At 42.9% G+C, this 21,760-nt stretch overlaps 1 protein-coding gene across 4 annotated transcripts in view; it reads left to right on the top strand.

Annotated features, from left to right (window-relative positions):
* The first annotated feature begins 347 nt into the window (after positions 1-347).
* Positions 348-21,760, top strand: part of GSDME (gasdermin E) — an 88,177-nt gene continuing 66,764 nt past the window's right edge. Inside the window, exons 1-4 of one of the 4 annotated variants that reach the window (XM_088834610.1) lie at positions 348-437; positions 9,425-9,507; positions 9,591-9,820; positions 14,484-14,676. In XM_088834610.1, the coding sequence (XP_088690736.1) occupies positions 9,610-9,820; positions 14,484-14,676 (404 nt within the window). In that variant the 5' untranslated portion in view covers positions 348-437; positions 9,425-9,507; positions 9,591-9,609. Of the gene's footprint in view, positions 438-1,816; positions 2,865-9,424; positions 9,508-9,590; positions 9,821-14,483; positions 14,677-21,760 lie in introns of those variants that run through there. The other 3 variants (XM_055421018.2, XM_055421021.2, XM_055421019.2) reach the window with 3 other exon arrangements.

Raw genomic sequence — 21,760 nt, forward strand, 5'->3', positions numbered from 1 at the left:
CTTGTGGAGCTGGCATTCTAGGGGAAGCCAATGCTTGAAGCAAGTATGAAATCCTAAAAAGAAAGCACGCGGGGAACTAGGGCGTGTTCCTGTAGGGTGGTGGACTGGCTGTACTTTTAATTGGAATAGTCAGGGACAGTTTTACTGATAAGGAGGTGGGGTAACTCAGGATATGCCCAGAGCACAGGGGAGCCCCAGGGGAAGCCCCGCGTCTCGCCCTGCCCTGCTGAGTGAAGCCCCAGGACCCAAAACTCTCCAGTGCCAGTTCTGGAGCTCACTCCTCCCGCCGCCGCGCCGGGCTCCAAGGGGCGGGGACCGAGCAAAGGTCCCGCCGCCCGCCCTCTTCCCTCGCTATCCCCCGCCCCGACTCGGCCCGGCCCGGCCCGGCCCGAGGGCTCCTCCGACTCCACAGGCGCGGGTCGCGAGGCAGCTGGGAGGTAAGTCCGGGAGTCTGGGCTCGGCTCTGTTCGGGGTCCGGCCTTGACCTTGGGGGGCCGAGCCCGCGCGGCCCTTTCTCTCTGGGACACCCTCCGGCTTGCCCTTTCGCCCTAAGGGGGACGAATGCGTGGGCTGCCCGCAGCTGGACCGCCGGCCCCACGGCGTCCCCCTTCTCCCCCGTTTCCAGCCCCCGTCCCCCCACCCCACCCCTTTGCCATCCCTCCCCTCTCCTCCGCTCCGTGGCCACTTCCTTCTCTGGCTGTTGCTAGGCAGCGGGTACCCACTGCCCGCTTCTTCGCGCCCCCTCCCCACTCCTTCCTTCTTTGTCTTCCGGCTTCTCCTGGCTCGGCTCTAGATGGCCGCGCGCCGCGGCGCGTGTGTGGGGAAGGCAGGCGGGCGCCGGCGTGGAATTCTCTCTCCGGCCTGCACCGAGTCCCCATCCCTGGTCTGGCGTCGGGGATCCTGGGCCCCGAGCTTACCGAGGAGGAGGAGGAGGCCAGCCGCCGCCCCCCGCGCCTTGGTAGCTCTGGCCTTGATGGGATGACATCACCGCGCTCACGGGGCCTCCACGTGCGGACCCCGGGCGCCTCCAGTTTGCACCTGAGCAGGAAAGACCAGAGGGCGGTCTCAGAACAGCGTGGGTCGTAGCGGGTTCCGAAAAACCCTCTCACTGAGATTCTACTCCGTTCAGAGGACTGGTGAGAAGGAAGGATGCGTGGGGATCGATGGATGCCTTTAAGAGGCAAATAGACTATCTAGTTGGAGTGGAATGAAAAGTGCTGCGGGGTCAGAGAGAACAGCTGGGGAAGTGTAGGGTAAATTAATCATTTTCCAAAGTCACCACCAATGAGCTATTCTCATAAACGAAAACAGCCAGGAAAAGATGAGGCCAGACAATTAGATCTGAGAAATACCGCCCAAGCCCTCAGCTGCTCCTTAGGTTTTCCAGAAGTGCTTTTGTTTTCGTTCTTTTTGAACCCGCAAGGGGAACCAATGGGTTCTTCTTTACTTAATCATTCTCCTGTTATTTATTCCACTTCCCCCAAACCTTTGCTGCCTCACCCTCCTACAAGATCATGCCTGCCCTGTGACCACCGTTTGTTTTTTTATTTCAGATTTTTATTTTAGAAAGAAATGATAGAGTGCCTTGTTTTTAGTTTGCCTTACTGTACAAATGAAGGCACTGGGCTGTAAGCATTGGAAGATACAGAAGAATGACACCTCTGTTTAAAGTTAATAGACTCAATTTCACTTTGTTGTTTAGAAAACTAAAAACAATTCAAAATGTGCTGAAGTTGTTAAGAGACAATAGTACTAACAGCAGTGTCTTGTTTTCCTAGATAGTGAGGAAATAGCATGTTTTATAGCCATGGTTTTTGCTTCCACCATAACTGAAGTTTACCCTTTTGAGCACATTTTCTTACTCTACAAAATGAATCATATGTAGTTCAAATTAAAAAACAAACAAACAAACACCTGATTAGGGTGTCAGCAGAGTAGGTGGTCCAGGACTCAGGCTTGGGAAACAAGTGGACCTCAGTTGGAATCTGGGCTCAGCACTAATTCTCTATTTGAGGTTCAGTGTCTTCTAGTCAAAGACCTCTGGGAACAGCAGGTGGAGTTGAAGGGGTTGGGTCGTTGCTTGCTGAATGGGGAGGCTTTGCTCCATGGGCAACCTTAGGTTTCTTCATAACCGGGTATCAGAAAGGAGTTATAGGATTTGGACTTCTAGGCAATTTGGGGGAGAGTTTAAGAAAATAGGACTTTGCTCTGGATTGGATGCCACCAGAAAGTGTGGGGAATTCTCTGGAGTATCCTCGTAAATCATGTCTGAAAGGAGTAAGGCTAAAACTGCCTTTGGCTGAAAACCAGTTACTTGTGTCAGGGTTGGTGGGACTAGTGGGAGTGTTTGGTCATTTTTGTGGTTTGGACAGTGTTCACATTTTGACTGTAGTCAGATAAGACTGTAAAAGGTCTTGTTTTGGTCTTGATTTATCATGACCACCAAGTGGCCTTGCCTGATGTTGATGTCCTGTGACATTGTTCGTGCCGGCCAGGAGAATGCCAGGCCAGTGCTGGCAACCCCAGGGCTAGCTGATGGTACCAAGCCAGTTCCTGGATGTCAGGGTTGCTGCTTTTTTTCTCGTGTTCTTGAGCAAATAACATCTTAGAACTTTAGTTTCCACTTCTGTAAAACCCAGACAATACCTCCTGAGCATTGTTGTGGAGATTCAATGAGGAAATATGTAGAAAGGGGTTAGCCAGTACCTGGCACATAGCAGGTACACAGCCAGTACCTGGAACTCAGCACATAGTTACCTGCTGTTTGTCTAGAGGATGTTGAGGTTTCTTCCTTAGAACTATTCAAGCAGAGGCCCAATGGTCAACTGGAGCTGCTCCAGGGAAGAATCCTGAATTGCGAAGAGGTAGGTTTTTTGCTGCTCAAAGATGTGATCATTCCATCACACTGAATCAGTCTCGAGGATGGTCATGAGTGATTGTAGTATCTTCTAATGCCATCACCACCTTGGGAACTATTTTTAAGATTCTTCGGTCCTAGTTGGCCATGTGCTCTTCTGACTTTGTGTCGTTGTCTTGCTTTTTTGGTCTCTTCCTTTAATGTCTCTTGTCCAGGAGTCTGAGCTGAGCTTTCATGTCGTCACTGCCTTGACTTTGACTGTCTGAGTTCTAATCTGATTCAAGTTGGGGAGCCACAGAGGCTGATGAGATGTTTGCTAATGGAATTCTTCAGGCCCAAGTGAGGGAGCCCAGGCTCTTTGGTGCAGCTGTAAAGTGCAGTGGAGTTTTAGGCCGTGAGCATTTTGAACTTGACCTCTAGGGAGGTCATTTTTGTCTTCTTTTGGATTGGAGCATTCTGGAAATTTGAATCTGACATCTGACTTCTAGTTGAGGCATTATTGCACTTGTCTGTATCAGGCAACTTGAGTTCTAGATCTTTTAGTGGACTCTGGGCATATTATTTAATCTTTCCAGGCGGGATAGTTACTTTAGTTGTTTGAGAATCAGACAGCAACTTATTGGCTCCCAATGCCACATGATAAACTGTATTGTATTAAATTTTTAGCTTATATCTTGGCTCATCTCTCTAATTTATTGAAAGCTTCTAGGAATAAAGGAAAAACAATAGAAAACAGGCTAAGGACAAAAACAGTTAAGAAAAAGATATGTAAAAAGTCTGCGAACAAAAGATGCTTGAATTCATTTATGTTAAAATGTGTGTTAGTTGCTCAGTCATGTCTAACTCTGCAACCCCATGGACTATAGCCAGCCAGATTCCTCTGTCCATGGAATATCCAGGCAAGAATATTAGAGTGGGTTACCATTCCCTTCTCCAGAGGATCTTCCCGACCCAGGGATCGAACGTGGGTCTCCTGAATTGCAGGCAGATTCTTTATTATGTGAGCCTCCAGGGAAGCCTCTTTAATTATGTTATTTTAAAATAACATGACCTAAAACTATACTACGAACAAAGTTAGTGGAGGTGATGGAATTCCAGTTGAGCTATTTCAAATCTTGAAAGATGATGCTGTGAAAGTGCTGCACTCAATATGCCAACAAATTTGGAAAACTCAGCAGTGGCCACAGGACTGGAAAAGGTCAGTCTTCATTCCAATTCCAAAGGAAGGCAATGCCAAAGAATGCTCAAACTACTGCACAATTGCACTCATCTCACATGCTAATAAAGTCATGCTCAAAATTCTCCAAGCCAGGCAATATGTGAACCGTGAACTACCAGATGTTCAAACAGGTTTTAGAAAAGGCAGAGGCACCAGAGATCAAATTGCCAACATCCGCTGGATCATGGAAAAAGCAAGAGAGTTCCAGAAAAACATCTATTTCTGCTTCATTGACTATGCCAAAGCCTTTGACTGTGTGGATCACAATCAACTGTGGGAAATTCTGAAAGAGATGGGAATACCAGACCACCTGACCTGACTCTTGAGGAACATATATGCAGGTCAGGAAGCAACAGTCAGAACTGTACATGGCACAACAGACTGGTTTCAAATAGGGAAAGGAGTACGTCAAGGCTGTATATTGTCACCCTGCTTATTTAACTTATATGCAGAGTACATCATGAGGAACGCTGGGCTGGAAGAAGCACAAGCTGGAATCAAGATTGCTGGGAGAAATATCAATAACCTCAGATATGCAGATGACACCACCCTTATGGCAGAAAGTGAAGAGGAACTCAAAAGCCTCTTAATGAAAGTGAAAGAGAAGAGTGAAAAGGTTGGCTTGAAGCTCAACATTCAGAAAATGAAGATCATGGCATCTGGAGATGGGGAAACAGTGGAAACAGTGTCAGACTTTATTTTTTTGGGCTCCAAAATCACTGCGGATGCTGATTGCAGCCATGAAATTAAAAGACGCTTACTCCTTGGAAGGAAAGTTATGACCAACCTAGATAGTATATTAAAAAGAAGAGACATTACTTTGCCAACAAAGGCCGTCTAGTCAAGGCTGTGGTTTTTCCCGTGGTCATGTATGGATGTGAGAATTGGACTGTGAAGAAAGCTGATTGCCGAAGAATTTGAACTGTGGTGCTGGAGAAGACTCTTGAGAGTCCCTTGGACTGCAAGGAGACCCAACCAGTCCATTCTAAAGGAGATCAGTTCTGGGTGTTCATTGGAAGGACTGATGCTAAAGCTGAAACTCCAATACTTTGGCCACCTCATGTGATGAGTTGACTCACTGGAAAAGACTCTGATGCTGGGAGGGATTGGGGGCGGGAGGAGACGGGGACGACAGAGAATGAGATGGCTGGATGGCATCACGGACTCGATGGACATGAGTTTGAGTGAACTCCGGGAGTTGGTGATGGACAGGGAGGCCTGGCGTGCTGTGATTCATGGGGTCGCGAAGAGTCGGACACGACTGAGTGACTGAACTGAACTGAACTGAATACTATACTGAGATACTGTTTCTCACCTATGACTAACAAAAATACAAAAGATTGATAACCTACTCTTGTTGCTGAGACTGATAGTTTCATACCTTATTGGTAAAACTGAAAAATGGTACAACCTATAAATTATCGATGCATTTACCCATTGGTCTAGCAATTCTTCTTGAAATCTACCTTCAGATACTCTTGTCCAGTGGTGCCCAACCTTTTCGGCACCAGGGACCGATTTTGTAAAAGATAATTTTCCCACCACCCAGAGGTGGGAGCATGGTTTCCTGATGATTCAAGTGCATTACATTTATTGTCCACTTTATTTTTAATGTAGAGCTGCCACTGATCTGACAGGAGGTACTGGTTCATGGCCTAGAGGTTGGGGACCCCTTCTCTTGCCCATATAGGAAAGGGACATACATTCAGTATTTAGTATGACATTTTTATAGTAATAAAAATTTAGAGGTAACCCAAGTGATCAGCAATACGGGACAGGTTAAATAAGCAGTGGTACATCCGTGGGAAGGGGTATTATGAAACTGTATTATGCAGAGGGTACTCACCATGGAGAGCTCTCTAGGATATATTGCCACATGACAGCAAGATGCAGAACAGTGTGTACATTCCTTTTATTTTTGTATAAAGAAACATGAAGGTGATATACCTGAAGGGGAGAGGGGTGAAAAGGTAGATGGGACCTGGGTAGGGATGGGCTTTCTCAGTGTGTAACTTTTCCCTTAGTTTAGATTCTCAAGCCATGTAAATATATTGTGTATTCAAATATAGTAATTACGAAAAACCCCAAACCTTCTAACTTTAGCTTCACAAGGAAAATATTCTCAGTTCCTTGATTGAATAAGTCTGAGTCTAATAAAAACCTCTGAAGCAGTAGTCACTTCCATTAACTCTTCTTCAAACAACCTACCTGGTAAAAATTAATTTAGGAGTTCCCCTTCTTTATCCTCTAATCCCTTTGGGGAGGACTGGTGTCATTACTAAGACTTTGCTGCTTATAGCAGATCTGTTTTGTTACTATTATTTTTTTTTAATAGTAAGCCTGATGTAGGTTCTTCAGAGACCTGTTTAATCTGAAGTCAAGGTAGTGAACTCCCTTTCCGGTTGCCCCAGGAAAGAATGGAAGCCATAAAAATGGAGATCCTGACACCCCTGGTGAACTGAGGCAGGTTCTGCTGCTGCTCTTCTCTTGGGGCAAAGCAGGGTGAAATCCCCTAGGTGACTGAAAGCAAGTGTTATTCGCTCAGTCATGTCCGACTCTTGGCATCCCCATAGACTGTAGCCTGCCAGGCTCCTCTGTCCATGGAATTCTCCATTGGAGAATTCTAGTGTTTGACCCAGAGATCAAACATGGGTCTCCTGCATTTCAGGAAGATTCTTTACCGTCTAAGCCACCAGGGAAGTCAGGTCATTGAGGAGAACGTATTTTGTTAAATGTTCTTTCCTTGTGTTTGACAAAATAAACTTTGTGTCTTATCCTAGATGCATTCTCAGTGGTAGGACTGCCTTACTGTCCCCACCAATCTGCTTTTTCCCAGATCCCTCTCATGATAACTGGCATCTCCATCTCATCAGCCAAGCCAGGCCCGTGCTGTCTGCAGGCCACGCTGGGGAGTCTCCTGTCTTTCATCAGAAACCTCACATCCAACCAGAGTTCTGGGAAAACCACCAAACCAGCATTTTTTTCTGCCCTTACGGCACTGATGTAGTTCAGCATCCTCCTGTGTTATCTATCTCTAATCTTATTCCTTTCCAGCTGATCTATTTCATTTCCAGAAGGTCTGTCTAAGTGACTACTCTGATCACACTGCTCCCTATATAACCCCTCTAGTGGCTCCTGCTGCCCTGCCCCTCAGCAGGGGAGGCATAGGCCTTTAGGACAAAGACTGAGTCTTCCTCATCCTTGTCTTTTGCCCCTCCCCATTCTGGGACCTGGCAGTCCATGGCAGGAACCAACCCCAGAGCTTTCAGAGCAACTCTAGGTCTGTCAAAAGAGTGGTGATGGACATAGCTACACAAACCCATGTCTCTTGATCATTTCGACCTTGCTGGTCCCAAATCTTAGAAAATCTTCTCCATCTGTCCACCACTTCCTGCAAGTGCTGAGCCTTTATAATTACTTGTCTGATAGAGCTTCCTCTCAGTACTTCTTTGCTGACTTAGGCTCATTTCTACCTAGTCCACAAAATGCCACTGTGATGCTGTCTGCTTCAGGACAACTTCTGCAACACTATGTTTCTCTCCAGCTTGATCTAGATGCATCTAGATGCATCTTGGTTCATTCCTTGTAGCAATCTGTGTCAATATCTAGTATAAAGCTTAACTGTTTATTTCTCCATCTGGTCACCAAACTAGTAGCTCATTAAAGGGAGAGGCTGCCTTTTGTGTCTGTATCCTGAGTGCTTAAACATAGTACCGGGGTATAGTACATACTTAAGAATAATTAATGACTAATTCAATAAATATTTTGATAAATGAGTTCTCTGGTAAAAGAACAGGGTTAGATGGCTCTAAAACAATCTAAGAGAAGGTACTTTCGAGAAGAACTAATGATAGTAAAACAAAAATTTTTAATGTTCTAGAGAAGATCCATGATAAGGAAGGTGGGTTGAACTATTAATAATTAAATATCCAAGATTATCTCAGCTCTTAAATTCCATATTTGTGTTTTCTATGTGACTTCCCGATACCAGGGTACAGGTATAAATAAAACACAGTTCTTGTGCACTAGACATTTTAACCTTTCTTGTGCATTAGACATTTTAACCTTTGTGGATAGTTATTTCAATTTGTGCATTTTTTGGGTAGTAATGGTCATGTTTGTGTGCACATATATATGTATTTTGCATATGTCAGCTGTGTGCAGTTTATATATTGTGAATTGTTTATAACCTTTGTCCATGTGTCTACTACCATTTTTTAACCCTTGATGTACTTTGCAAAAGGTTTTTTTATATGTTAAGTATTCTAGTTTTTTGTATAAGCATTTTCTCAGTTTGCTATTTGTCTTTCTAAAGACCTTTCTCATCCTACAATTGTACAAATATTTGTTTGTCTTTTTACTTTTATGATTTCACTTTTCCTTAAAAACCCTCTAATCCACTGAGAATTTGCCCTTGTGTGTGGCATGAGATGGGTCTTCCCAGGTGGTGCTGGTTGGTAAAGAACCTGCCTGCCAACACGGGAGATGCAAGAGACTTGGGTTCGATCCCTGGGTTTGGAAGATCCCCTGGAGGAGGAAATGGCAACCCATTCCAGTATTCTTGCATGGAGAATCCCATGGACAGAGAAGCCTGGAGGGGCGCAGTCTGGGAGGCTACAGAGTCGGATGTGACCGAAGTGACTTAGCATGCATGCATGGCATGAGATAGGGATCTGACTTTATTTTTTTCCCAGATGTTTATCCAGTTGTTCTAACAGTTTATTGAAAAGTGTATACATCTTCCAGTGAATATAGTACATTTATATCTTCCGATGTGTCTTTCTTTTTTTCCCCTCCAGCTGAAGAGTGACTGGGCTTTTCATTTCTGGGTTTAAAAGTAATAGCTAATCACTTTATATTTATGGACAAGGGAAATCACACAATGTAGAGAAAAAGCACATTTGACCCTTCAAAGAAGTAGTCATAAGTAAGATGCAAATTTGGGTAGTCAGTATGCTGTTCAACAAATATTCCCAGATCTCTGCCTTCTAAATACTTGGTATTTCGTGACCATTATGATTGGCTGAGGCCATGTGCCTAGTTCTTACAAATTGTGAGTGAATGGGATATGTGTCAGTTTTGGGCTAGAGCATTTAATTCCTGATGTGAGACTTTTCTAAAACCTTATTTCCTGTTGGCTGATGACTGATGATGTTCAAGAGGGTGGCTACCTCTTTAGCCTGAATTCCTGAGTGACTGCAAGGAGCAATGCCTCCTGTACTGGATGTGTAGTGTGAGCACTAAATATACCTTTCTGATTATAAGCCACTGAGATTTGGAGGCATAACCTAGCCTATCCTGATTTATACTCCTATCCTCTTTCAGTATTTCAATTTTTTATTTTTTAGACATCAGCTGAACTCAAGCTAGAGGCTTCTCTAAGGAGAAGATATTCTTTCATGAATACTGATTGATACTAGGAAGAAATAAGGTAATTTCAGGAAACCGTCATGAAATAATAACTTCCTCTCTCTCTCTCTCTATATATATATTTTTTTTCTTTTTTTTTTTCAGGTAATCTGGAGTTCTCAAAATGTTTGCCAAAGCAACACGGAATTTTCTTAAGGAAGTTGATGCTGGAGGTAACCTGATCGCAGTATCAAACTTGAATGACTCAGATAAATTACAACTTCTAAGTCTGGTGACCAAAAAAAAGAGATACTGGTGCTGGCAGAGACCCAAATACCAATTTTTATCTGTCACTCTTGGAGATGTACTCACAGAAGACCAGTTTCTGAGTCCTGGTATGTTTCTTTGGTTATATTTACAATTAGTTCCAGATCAGGAGATGATTCTTCTTTTAGACACATGTTGTCTTGTTGTTTTGTTGTTATTGTTTAGTCCCTCAGTCATGTCTGACTCTTTGTGACTCCATGGACTGTAGCCCACCGAGCTACTCTGTCCATGGGAATCTCCAGACAAGAATACTAGAGTGGGTTGTCATTTCCTTCTCCAAGGGATCTTCCCCACCCAGGGATTGAACCCACGTCTCCTGCATTGCAGGCAGATTCTTTACCAGTGAGCCACTGGGGAAGCCACGTGTTGCCTTGTGTGGTTATAAAGCCATACCTTATAATCAGTTCTTCTGATTCTTTGCTTACTGTTTTAAAGACGTATCTGTTCTGTTTTCTTTTTCTTTTTTGTTTTGTTCTATTTTATTTTATTTTTGGCTGTGCTGGGTCTTTTTTGCAGTGCACGGGCTTTTCACTGCAGTGACTTCTCTTGTTGTAGAGCATGGGTTCTAGGGTGCACAAGCTTCAGTAGTTGTGGCGTACAGGCTTAATTGCTCTGAGGTGTGTGGAATCTTCTCAGACCAGGAATAAAACACTTGTCTTCTGTGTTGGCAGACAGATTCCTACCCACTGTTCTTTCTACCAGAGGAGTTCCAATATTGCAGTTTTTGGTATAAAAGTGCAACATGCCCACTTGTAGATGTTGTGGCTCCTCAGTGTAAGTGGACTGAGGTTCTCCTGCTCCCAATTTGGTTTAATATTGAGGTTGATGATGCCCCATATCCATCAGGAGAGTGTGAAAGATTTTATTACTCACATAATGAAGCTTTTCTGGGGAGAACATGGTAGATTCCAAAGGCTGGTCCACAAATAACTAGAGAGAAGGGGGAAAAAGATGGGCTTAGTTGTTCTAGTGAATAGGAGGTATGGTGAAGGTTCTGTATAGGTGGGGCTTGCAAGGTTTCAGTTTCCTGCTGGTGCCAATGGAGAGAGTACCTGAAGTTTCTTACTCGATTGCCCAGATGTGTAACAGAAAGGAAAGGAGATAGTGAGCTTGAAATGTCAGACATCAAAAATACTCATTATTACAGAGAAGTATTTATAAAATACAGAAAGGCAAGAAAACAGGTTAACAAAAATTCCTCCATCAAGTGTTGATTTCCGCTGTATTGTATCTTTTTTATCTCTGCATCTAATTTTTGAAAAATAACATTGGAAAAACACACTACATGTAATTTTAACATACTCCACATTTATTTTTTATTTAGCCTTATATGTTTAGATATCTTCATATGGTTTAAATATTTCTTAGTACTGTTTTCAATAAGCAGTGTGTATGCACCCTAATTTGCTTAACCAGTCCAATTTAGTGCTTTGTATATAGGGCTGCAAAGAATATTTTTGTTGTAGTTTTTCCTTTAAATGATTGTTTTAGCATAGATTCTTTATTAAAATTGTTTTTCTTGAGATATAGTTGATTTATAATATTCTATTAGTTTCAGGTGTAAACATAATGATTCTAACTTTTTATAAATTATATTCCATTTATAGTTATTATAAAATATTGGCTATATTCCCTGTGCTGTATAATATATTGTTGTAATTTATTTATTTTATACATAGCAGTTTGTACCTCTTAATTCTCTACCCCCATCTTACCCCTCCCTGCTTCTCTCTCCCCTCTGGTAACCATTAGTTTGTATCTGTGAATCTGTTTTCTTTTTTTTTTTTCATTATATTCAGTGTTTGTTTTTTTTTTTTTAGATTCTACCTATAAGTGATAACATACAGTGTTTGTCTTTCTCTGATTTATTCCGCTTAGCAAAATACCCTCCAACTCCATTCATGTTGTTGCAAATGGCAAAATTTCATTCTTTTTTTATGGTTGAGTTTTATTCCATTGTGTATGTATGTGTGTGTATATATATGCCACATCTTCCTTATATATTCTATTGATGGACACCTATGTTGCTTCCATATCTTGGCAATTGTAAATAATGCTGCTGTGAACATTGAGGTAGCACAGATTCTTAAATATACAATTACTGGACCAGAAGTTGGAAGCTTTTCAAAGACTTTCGGTACTCATTCCTACACAACTTTATGAAATATAGTGATGTATGAAGGTACCTTCAGCTCTTAATTACTGGGCTAAATGATGTTCAAGTCTTTTTTAGCTTTAAAGTTCTTTAATTTTGTAATTGCATTTCTCTTTAAAGGATAAAAGTGACAGAGGAGATAATTTGAGTTGACAAATAATCTCTAAACTTTCTTCCAGACCAGCATTCTAGCCAGTGCTTTCTTCAGCCAGGCCCATTATCAGAACTGTCAAGTAATGGGCAAGTGAATTGATAATGATTTATGTCATGTTTTCCCCCTGGATATTGGGTAGAACATTTATTGAATGGTATAACAACTAATTATGAGGAAAGGCAAGAGAAAAAAGAAAAATCGCAGAGCAGCCCATGAGCCGCTGAGTAATTGGAATTCACCACTCAGTGCTGCTGGCCTCTTCATGGTGTCCAGAGAGCTCCTGTTAGATGGGTCAGGCCAGTGGCAGTCCCTGAGATGAGCAAGTCCCACGTATGTTCATCAGCTGAGGCCAGAGCTCATCCCTGCATCTGTGTCCTGTGGGTGTCAGGGCTGTGATGAGAGGTGCCCTCTTCTTTGTCTACTGAGCAGGTTTGAAATGTCTCACTTTTGTCATCCTTGCCCCTGGCAACAACGCTGGGGAGTTGTGTTGTGTACTGGGATGTGGAGGTTAGAGGATAGTGACTTGATTGTCCCGCTGACAGCCTGATGGCTTCCTCACTTTTCCCTTTTACCTGTAGCAGGAGATGACTCAATGCAGACTTGTGCACAGATGACATCTATTTCAGAATGTGTCTTGTCTCTCATGGCATTTGGGAATACACAGACAGTCCTGATTATCCCTGGCTGCTGTGGGGTCCAGTCCTGGGGACAGAGTTTACAGGAGTGGTAATAAGCCTGATGGGGACCAGAACTGGGAACTGAAGGTAGAGTTTCTATCTGTGTAGCACTTTGTACAACCCAGGACTGTCCTGTTTATTGGGAAATGTTGTTGCTCTGGCCTAAACCCAGTGGATAGATTGAGCACTTGCTGTGTGCCAGACTCTGTATTACATGGTTTAGAGACACCAGCTTCCAGCAGAATCCATCAGGTAGGTATTATTAATTATGTCTAATTTGCATATGACAAACCTGAGGTTCAGGGAGATGGATGATACCCAGGTCTCCCAACTAGGAATATTAGAGTAGTGAACAAATCTTGAGCTCTTAACAGCTGCTCTATGCTGCTTTCCAAATCAATTCCCAGAATATTTGTATTCTCAAGGTGTAAATAGGAAAAGGCTTTGATTTGGGGGCATTTTCATAAACTTATTTTTGGTGAAGATAATCGTTTACTTTGTAAATTTCACAGATAATGAGTGGTGATTAATTCTCATTAACCCTGGCTGAGGAATGAGTTTTCTTGATTGGAGTGATAGATGTATAGGTGTTGGGGGTGGTGACTGGGTTTAAAGAAGCCTTTCAGACTCCCAGTAGATTTGAATCCATTATGAAGTACCACCAGGAGCCCAGGAGAGCCTTGGGTCGGGGAAATGAAAAGGGCAGGTGTCAAGTTCCTAAGAGACTCTCAGTGTAGCCTTCTTTGAATGATGATGACCGAGACTATTTTTATGGTAGTATTTGGTTCAATTAAAAATGAGAACAGGAGACATATAGAGGCATGAGAAGGCTAAGATCCTTAGACATGTTTACCTTGGTGTTCAGATTTTTAAAAAAAGGCAGGTCCTAAAGGCAGTCTGATAGCAGTCACCTGGTATGACCTGATGAAGAACATGGCAATTCCTAGGGGAGCTAATTGAAGCTGGTACACCGGCTGGGTGGTGGCATCATTCTTTATTGTCTGGGAAGCCAGGAAGGAAGAAAGGAGAGTCTGGAGCTTGCGTACTCCAGGATGGAAGCAGGGAGGAAAGGGCATGCTCACTGACTTTATCAGGAACACAGAGATAAGGAATTGCTTGATATGGAATCGAATGACTGGGTAGAGGTCAGATATAAACAGCCAAACATGGGGAGAACTGTTTGAATGGAGATGGTAATGAAAGCCAGGGGAGTGTTCTTCAAGGCCACCAGGGGGAAGGGAAGATGCCCAGGGACAGGTTCAGGCAGCTGATCTGCCAGATACTGGGTCAGGCAGGCCATGCCCTGGGTGGGTGGGTGAACAGAGTGCCAGGCTGCTGTTTTCTTTCTGCATAGGTTCATCCTCATCCAGTCCCTTCATCCTCAAAGCACACATTTAAAACACCCTATTTATTTACCTGGATAGCAGTTAAACAGATGTTTACTTTAAAATTATTTGTGGAACTCTTAAGATACTTTTGGTGCACATGTGTATATGTGTGTATATTGGACTTGAAAGATGAAAAAACAAAAAAGTACTCAGTAGAGTCCTGGGCCACCAGTACACACTACACTCTCAGTCAGCGTCCAGGTTCTTTTGTTCGTACAGCGTGGCCACCGGCTCTCCGTTCTGAGTGCAGACCTCGTGTTTCCCACGGGTTTCCTCAGGATCGGAAAGCTAGGTGACCTGAGGCACAGAGTTGGCCGCTTTGTCGTCAGGTTCCTCTGCGTGTCTTATTCACTGCAGTGGTCGTGGAGTCGGACTTTGTGAAGTACGAGGGCAAGTTTGAAAACCATGTGAGTGGGACCCTGGAGACAGCCCTGGGGAAGGTCAAGCTGAATGTAGGCGGCAAAGGCCTCGTGGAGAGCCAGTCCTCCTTTGGAACTCTGAGGAAGCAGGAGGTGGACTTGCAGCAGCTCATCGGAGACGCCCTGGAGAGGTAATGGGAATTCTGCTTGGCATTTTGACTTTGACGCGCCTCTCATTTAAATTTTTTAAAAGTTACTTATTTACTTTTGCCTGTGCTGGATCTTCGCTGCTGTGCATGGGCTTTCTCCAGTTGCGGTGAGTGGGGGCTACTCTCTAGATACAGTGTGCTGGGTTCTCCTTGCGGTGGCTTCTCTTGTGTAACACGAGCTCTGGGTGCGTCAGCTTGGTAGTTGTGGAGCAAGGGCTTAGTTGCCCCGTGACATATGGAATCTTCCTGGACCAGCGATCAAACCCACGCCCCCTGCATTGGCAGGCGGATTCTTAACCACTGGACCACCAGGGAAGTCCCATATCTCTCATCGATAGGTCATTCTGTGGGGATTTCCCTGGTGGTCCAGTGGTTAAGACTCCAGGCATCCAATGCAGGGGAGGTAGGGGAACTAAGATCCCATATGCTGTGTGGCCAAAAAAAAAAAAGGTAATTTGTATCAGCAAACATTACTGAATGCCCATCGCTGAAATGTGATGAGCAGTTCATCCATTAGTCTGGACTTTCACTGTTCTTTATGCCAGGGGGGACACTTGGGAAGCACTTTGAAAGGATGTTACTTCAGGCAAATGTGTACTTTTAAAGAATCATATGATTTATAAAATACCAACAGTGAGAACGCTCTGTTCTACATTTCAGAATATTAATATCAGAAGTGGGAAAACCACACTTTCTCTGGCTCTATATGATTTTCTGATTAGGGAAAGAAGAAAGCAGGTGAGACACTTCAGGGGAAGAGCTAGTTTTTAACTCTGAAATCTTGAAGACAATTCCATATTGTTTAGATTTCAGTAATACAATTTACTCCAGTAAAACTGAAACCTGCAACTCAGATTTGGACTTGAACCTGGCCAAAACCCATAATGTTCCAACTGAGATCACACACCTGTTTTTAGGATTTAATGAAGGTCAGGTTCATGGTGTCTCATCAAAAGAATTCAGTGAGAGAAAGTGATAGGTAAGAAGTGAAATTGGAGAGAAATACACTCCACAGACAGAGTGTGGGCCATCTAAGGCAAAAGCTGTGTCAAAATATGGTGTGATCGGCCTTTATGAGCTGTGTAATTTCATAGGCTAATGAGTGGGAGGCTTATTCCATCTACTTTGGGGAAGTGGCAGAGATTTCTAAGAGTTGGGCCACAGCCCACGTTTTGGTCTTTGGTTGGCCTTGGGACTGTCATGGTGCCTGTGGCTGCATCATTTTGCCAGCTTGATGTGTTAGAATGAGTGTACATGGAGGCTCAAGGTCTAGTGGAATTTGCCTTGTTCACCATTTTGGACCCACTTGGCTCTAATCAATTTATGTTGTGTCCTCTGGCTATGTCATTTTTTCAAGGGTTGTGCCCTGCTCTCTTCCCTCCTATTTCAAAATGATTTGTTGTTGTTGAGTCACTAATTTGTGTCTGACTCTTTGCAACCCCTTGGACTGCAGCATGCCAGGCCTGCCTATCCTTCGCTGTCTTCTAGAGTTTGCCCAAGTTCATGTCCATTGAATTGGTGATGCTATCCAACCATCTCATCCTCTGCCACCCTCTTCTCCTTTTGCCTTCAATCTGTCCCAGCATCAGGGTCTTTTCCAGTAAGTCAGCTTTTCACATCAGGTGGCCAAAGTATTGGAGCTTTAGCTTTAGCATCAGTCCTTCCATTGAATATTCAGGGTTGATTTCTTTTAGGATTGACTGGTTTGATCTTGCTGTCCAAGGGACTGTCAAGAGTCTTCTCCAACACCACAATTCAACAGTATCAATTTTTCAGTGCTCAACCTTTTTTATGGTCAGACTTTCACATCTGTTTCAAAATGATAATACATTATTATTTTTACCTTATATTTCTTCAACATTCCTCAAGTAACTGCTGAATGAATGCCTACTACATACTGTTCTACATGTTGGGGATTCTGAAGTGAACAAAACACCAGCATTTCTGCCCTATATTCTGGGGGGAGAGAGAGACAACATGTAACTAAGTGATATATATCGTATATTGATGGGGCTCACTGGAATGGAGAAAAATTTAGCAGAGAAGGGAGATAGAGGATGCCAGGAATGGGGGTTATGATTTGAAAAAGTGACCAAAGAAGGCATCCTGGAGAAACTGGCATCAGAGAAAAGACTTGAAGTTGGGGATGGGAATGAGTGTAAAAGTGTCTTGGGCAAGAAAGTTGTAGGCGGAGGTGGTGTGGCTGGAGCTGAGGAATCTGGGCAGGAGCAGGTGAGGTCAGAGGGGCCCTGTAGGACCTTGTAGGCCACTGAAGAAACTTTTAACTCTCACTCGAAACTTACCTTGTGACTCACCGGTAAAGAATTGCCTGCAATGCAGGAGACCTGGGTTTGGTCTCTGGGTTGGCAAGTCCCATGGAGAAAGGAACAGCTACCCACTCCAGTGTTCTGGCCTAGAGAATTCCATGGACAGGGGACCTGGCAGGTGACAGTCCGTAGGGTTGCAAAGAGTTGGACACAACTGAGCGACTTTCACTTTTCTTTGCCTGAGTGAGGTAGGAAGACACTGGAAGACTTTGAGAAGAGAAGTGCCAGGATCTAACTTATGTTTTAGGAGGATCATTCTGGCAGCTGAAGAGAGACTGAATGGGCGGAAGCCAGGAGTCCTACTGAGAGGTTATTGCAATAGTCCTGATTTCTAATTGAGAGGTTATTATAGTAATCCTGATGGTAGATGATATATCCATTTGTACAGAAACATATGTGCATTTTCTTGTGTAGTTTATCACCCTTTTTAAAACAGAAAATGCCAACCCAAATATATTGAGAAAACTCACTCGAGTATAGGTAGTTTATCTCCTTTTTTCCACTGTTCTTTGGATTATATGAAATATGTTTGCTCATTGAATAAAATACTGTTTAAAAATCAATAAAAATTACCATAAAACTCATGTATCAGTCATTTGGAGGGCAGACTTCGTACAGATAATGAGGATGCTTGAGCAACTGAGGTCTTCAAAACCCATCCACCTTTCCACTAAGCTCTGATGTTTAATGGAGTTGAAGGACAGTGGTTGTTATTTGACTATTGCCTCATGGCACTTTCTAGAACTCCAGGACTCCACTGCGTTAGGACTTGGGGGCAGGAATTCCCTTTCTTAAAGAACTTAAGCTCTCTCTGGTTACATGAAGTGGAAAGGACAGCAACCTTTTTCTCTGATAGTCATGACCTTAATTATCTTTTCTCTACTGATTTTCTTCTTTGGTGAAGAGGCATTTTCCTTCTCTACTACAATACCTAGTGGGGGCATACTAGAAAAATATTTTCTGTTTATCTGAAAATGAAATTTAACTTGGGGTCTTACATTTTTATTTGCTAAGTCTGCAAATAAGGTGGAAGAGGTGCAGAAGGGCTGGTGGTCCCTATCTTTGGTCAGCCCTCTACAGTGTGTTCCTATTTTGCAGTCTTGTTATTTCTGTTTGAAGATCCACAGTTTTGCATGCTTATAATCACATTTCCCAATATAGGTTTCTCGCTCATCGTGATTCAGGTGTAGAAGATTGTGCCAGTAGGAAGCATATGGGAAGTCAGTGAGTAGAGATGGGAGAAAATATTCCCAGAAAAAGAGGCTAAGACCAGAAGTTATAAGTGGGGAGACAGGGAGAGAGGGAGGGGGAAGTATCTGCTGAGCAGCTACTGTGTGCTGGGCACTTTATGGGCATCATCTCCTTTCCTCTACACAGCTGTCTCCTTTTAGGCCTGAGGATCTAAGGCTCAGGGAGGAGAAGTGACTTGTTCTCAGTCCCAGAGCTGAGTTTGGGTGCTGCAGCTGGGATTCAGCCCAGGATTTTCTGACTCCAAAACTCCTGTTCTTTCCCCTATGTCATTCTTGAAGTGACTGTGAAGCACAGGAGTTGACTGAGATAAAAGTAGTTAAAATTACAACAGGAGATGTAAAGGCAGAGACATGAACCCAGGTCCCCAGTGAGGGTACCTAGCGGGTGTACAGTGTTCCAAGCACCTATGAACAGCCTGAGCAAGCACATATGAACGGCCGGTCCACCCACCTGGAGGTGCCTGCACAAAGGCATGAGATCATCTTGGGAGAGTTTAGACATTCTGTTCTTTGTACAGATGATGGGGAATCAATGGCCTTTGTGGAAGGGAGAAGGGAAGGGGCAACACTGGGAATACATTTAAAGTCTAGAGATGGAAAACATGTCTTATCACAGAGTCACCTCTTCCTTGTTCTGTTGCTAAGAGGTAAATTTGAGCTACAAGGGGAGGAAAGATAAAGAGGACTTGACCGTAGGATGGAGATCATGTCAGTGTAGCATTCTTGTTACTTCATGTTGGAATAACAAATTCTTATCTACATAGTCTGCCTGTCTTTGGACTCCCACAGCATCATCATGTTGATAAGACTGGTTGTTTGATACATGCACGGCCTTGGGAGTGGTTATTAGTAATGTTTAAGTACTGTATGTTCTTGAGGGTTCATTTGCAGTCATTTTTATTTCGGGTCATTTAGATAAGTTGTCATCTGTATACAAGTTATTTTAGTCCTCGGAATTCAGAGTATTTGTTTTATTGTCTGTGAGATGTATGCACATCTCAAAAACAAGCTTCATCTAGCATTAAAAAAACCCCCAGGTACACGCATATGTAACAGTTATCTAGCATTGTTGGGCATAAAATCTATCCCTCGGACCACAGAACTTACCTTCCAGATGTTGGAGATGACCCCTATGAATGAGAGCTCTAGTTTATTCTAAAACGTTTTTGATGGAAAACAGTCTAAGACCTTTCCATAATGACTCAGCTTCATGTTTTATTCTTAAGACTGAGTATTATTTATTCTATGATAAACTCATTAGTCTTTCCTCCTTGTCTTCCGTTGTCAGCTGCCATTTGTGGATGCTTTAAGTGTAATTGCCACACTCATTCCATCTCTGCCACTAATCTCTTAGTGTTTGAAGAAGTTTCAGTTCAGTTCAGTCGCTCAGTCGTGTCCGACTCTCCGCGACCCCATGAATCACAGCACGCCAGAACTCCCCTGGAGTTTACTCAAACTCATGTCCATCGAGTCGGTGATGCCATCCAGCCATCTCATTCTCTCTCGTCCCCTTCTCCTCCCGCCCCCAACCTTTCCCAGCATCAGAGTCTTTTCCAGTGAGTCAACTCGTCGCATGAGGTGGCCAAAGTATTGGAGTTTCAGCTTTAGCATCAAGTCCTTCCAATGAACACCCAGGACTGATCTCCTTTACAATGGACTGGTTGGATCTCCTTGCAGTCCAAGGGACTCTCAAGAGTCTTCTCCAGCACCACAGTTCAAAAGCATCAATTCTTCAGCGATCAGCTTTCTTCATAGTCCAACTCTCACATCCATACATGACCACGGGAAAGACCATAGCCTTGACTAGACGGACCTTTGTTGGCAAAGTAATGTCTCTGCTTTACTCATGGTAAATAACTTCTGCAGACCCTGAAGTCAGGCTAACTTCTGGCCCTGGCCTCAGTTTTCCCAACTGTAGGTGGACTAGCTGGACTAGAGGTTCTTTAAGAGTTTTCTGTGGACTACATGTAGAAGTGAGTGGACTTGAGTGAACACATCAGTTCCTTCTCCTTGCATTCAGAGCCTTGGTTCCAGCTAATTTACAGAGATGGTGCCATTTTGTGCTTTCCTGACTGTTTTGGGTTTAAGGAGGGGTAGATATAACTGTACAGTCACATCCCACTCTCACTTTTTTGTGTATTGTAAAGAAAATTTTGGTTAAAAAAAAGATTACATTTTTCCATGAATACGTACTAATTAGAAGTTTGGTTCTTCATTAAGCATCCCAGCTTGTAAACTGTATGAAATTAATATATCATGCAAGCAATGTAAATGGCAGTGATAAACCTTCATAATTATTTAAAGACTTTAAAAATTATACCCGAATAGTTTTTTTATATCTGAATACAAATTCCACAAGTTTTATGCACAAGTGTAGTGGTAGTGTTAATCGCTCAGTCATGTCCGACTCTTTGTGACGCCATGGGCTGTGTAGCCTGCCAGGGTCCTCTGTCCATGGGGTTCTCCAAGTGAGAATACTGGAGTGGATTGCCATTCCCTTCTCCAGAGGATCTTCCCGACCCAGGGATGGAACCCAGGTCTCCTGCATTGCAGGCAGATTCTTTACCGTTTGAGCTACAGGGAATTTAAATACTACTATTTATGATGGACTATACGTGCCCTCTAAAGTTACTGTGATAGCTGTCCTGAGTGCAATTTCAGTGTCTCAACAAATCTTTATTTAGGAGCATTTTGAAGGGAGGGATTTGGGGACTTGTGTCTTTCTTGGAAAAAAACATATAGTGAAGTTGAAACTGGCCTTTTCTACTTGACAGCTTTCCCTGTGGCCAGCAGAGGGTTTGAAATGATTCTCTTTGTCTTTGTGCTCAATTCAGTGCTGGCACCATTAAAATTTTTTCTTTTAGTTTGTTTGGAGTGTAGTTGATTTACTCTGTTGTGTTTCAGGTGTACCACAAAGTGACTCACTTATACATATCAATTATTTTTCAAATTATTTTTCCGTTTAGGCTTTTTATAGAGTATTGAGTTCCCTGTGTTATACAGTAGGTACCAGTTGGTTATCTATTTTAATATATTTGTATGTATTTGTCAATCCCAAACTCCCAGTTTACCCCTCCTCCACCACCATTTCCCTTTAGTAATCATAAGTTTGTTTTCTAAGTCTGTCTGAATTTATTTCTGTTTTGTAAATAAGTCCATTTGTATCAATTTTTAAAGATTCTGTATATAAGCAATGTCATATTTTGTCTTTGACTTATTTTACTTGGTATGGTAATCTCAGTTGTATCCATGTTGCTGAAAATGGTATTATTTTGTTCTTTTTATGGCTGAGTAATATTCCATTGTGTGTGTGTATCCATACATATATATCTATATCCATACATACACACATATATATATACATCCTGCAACTTCTTTATCTATTCCTCTGTTGATGGACATTTAGGTTGCTTCTATGTGTTGGCTATATAGTGCTGCAATGAACATTGGGTTGCGTGTATCTTTTGGAATTATGGTTTTCTCTAGATA

This window comes from Moschus berezovskii, chromosome 3 (assembly GCF_049115385.1).
Source record: "Moschus berezovskii isolate FMDL1 chromosome 3, NW_MosBer_1.0, whole genome shotgun sequence".
NCBI lineage: Eukaryota > Metazoa > Chordata > Mammalia > Artiodactyla > Moschidae > Moschus > Moschus berezovskii.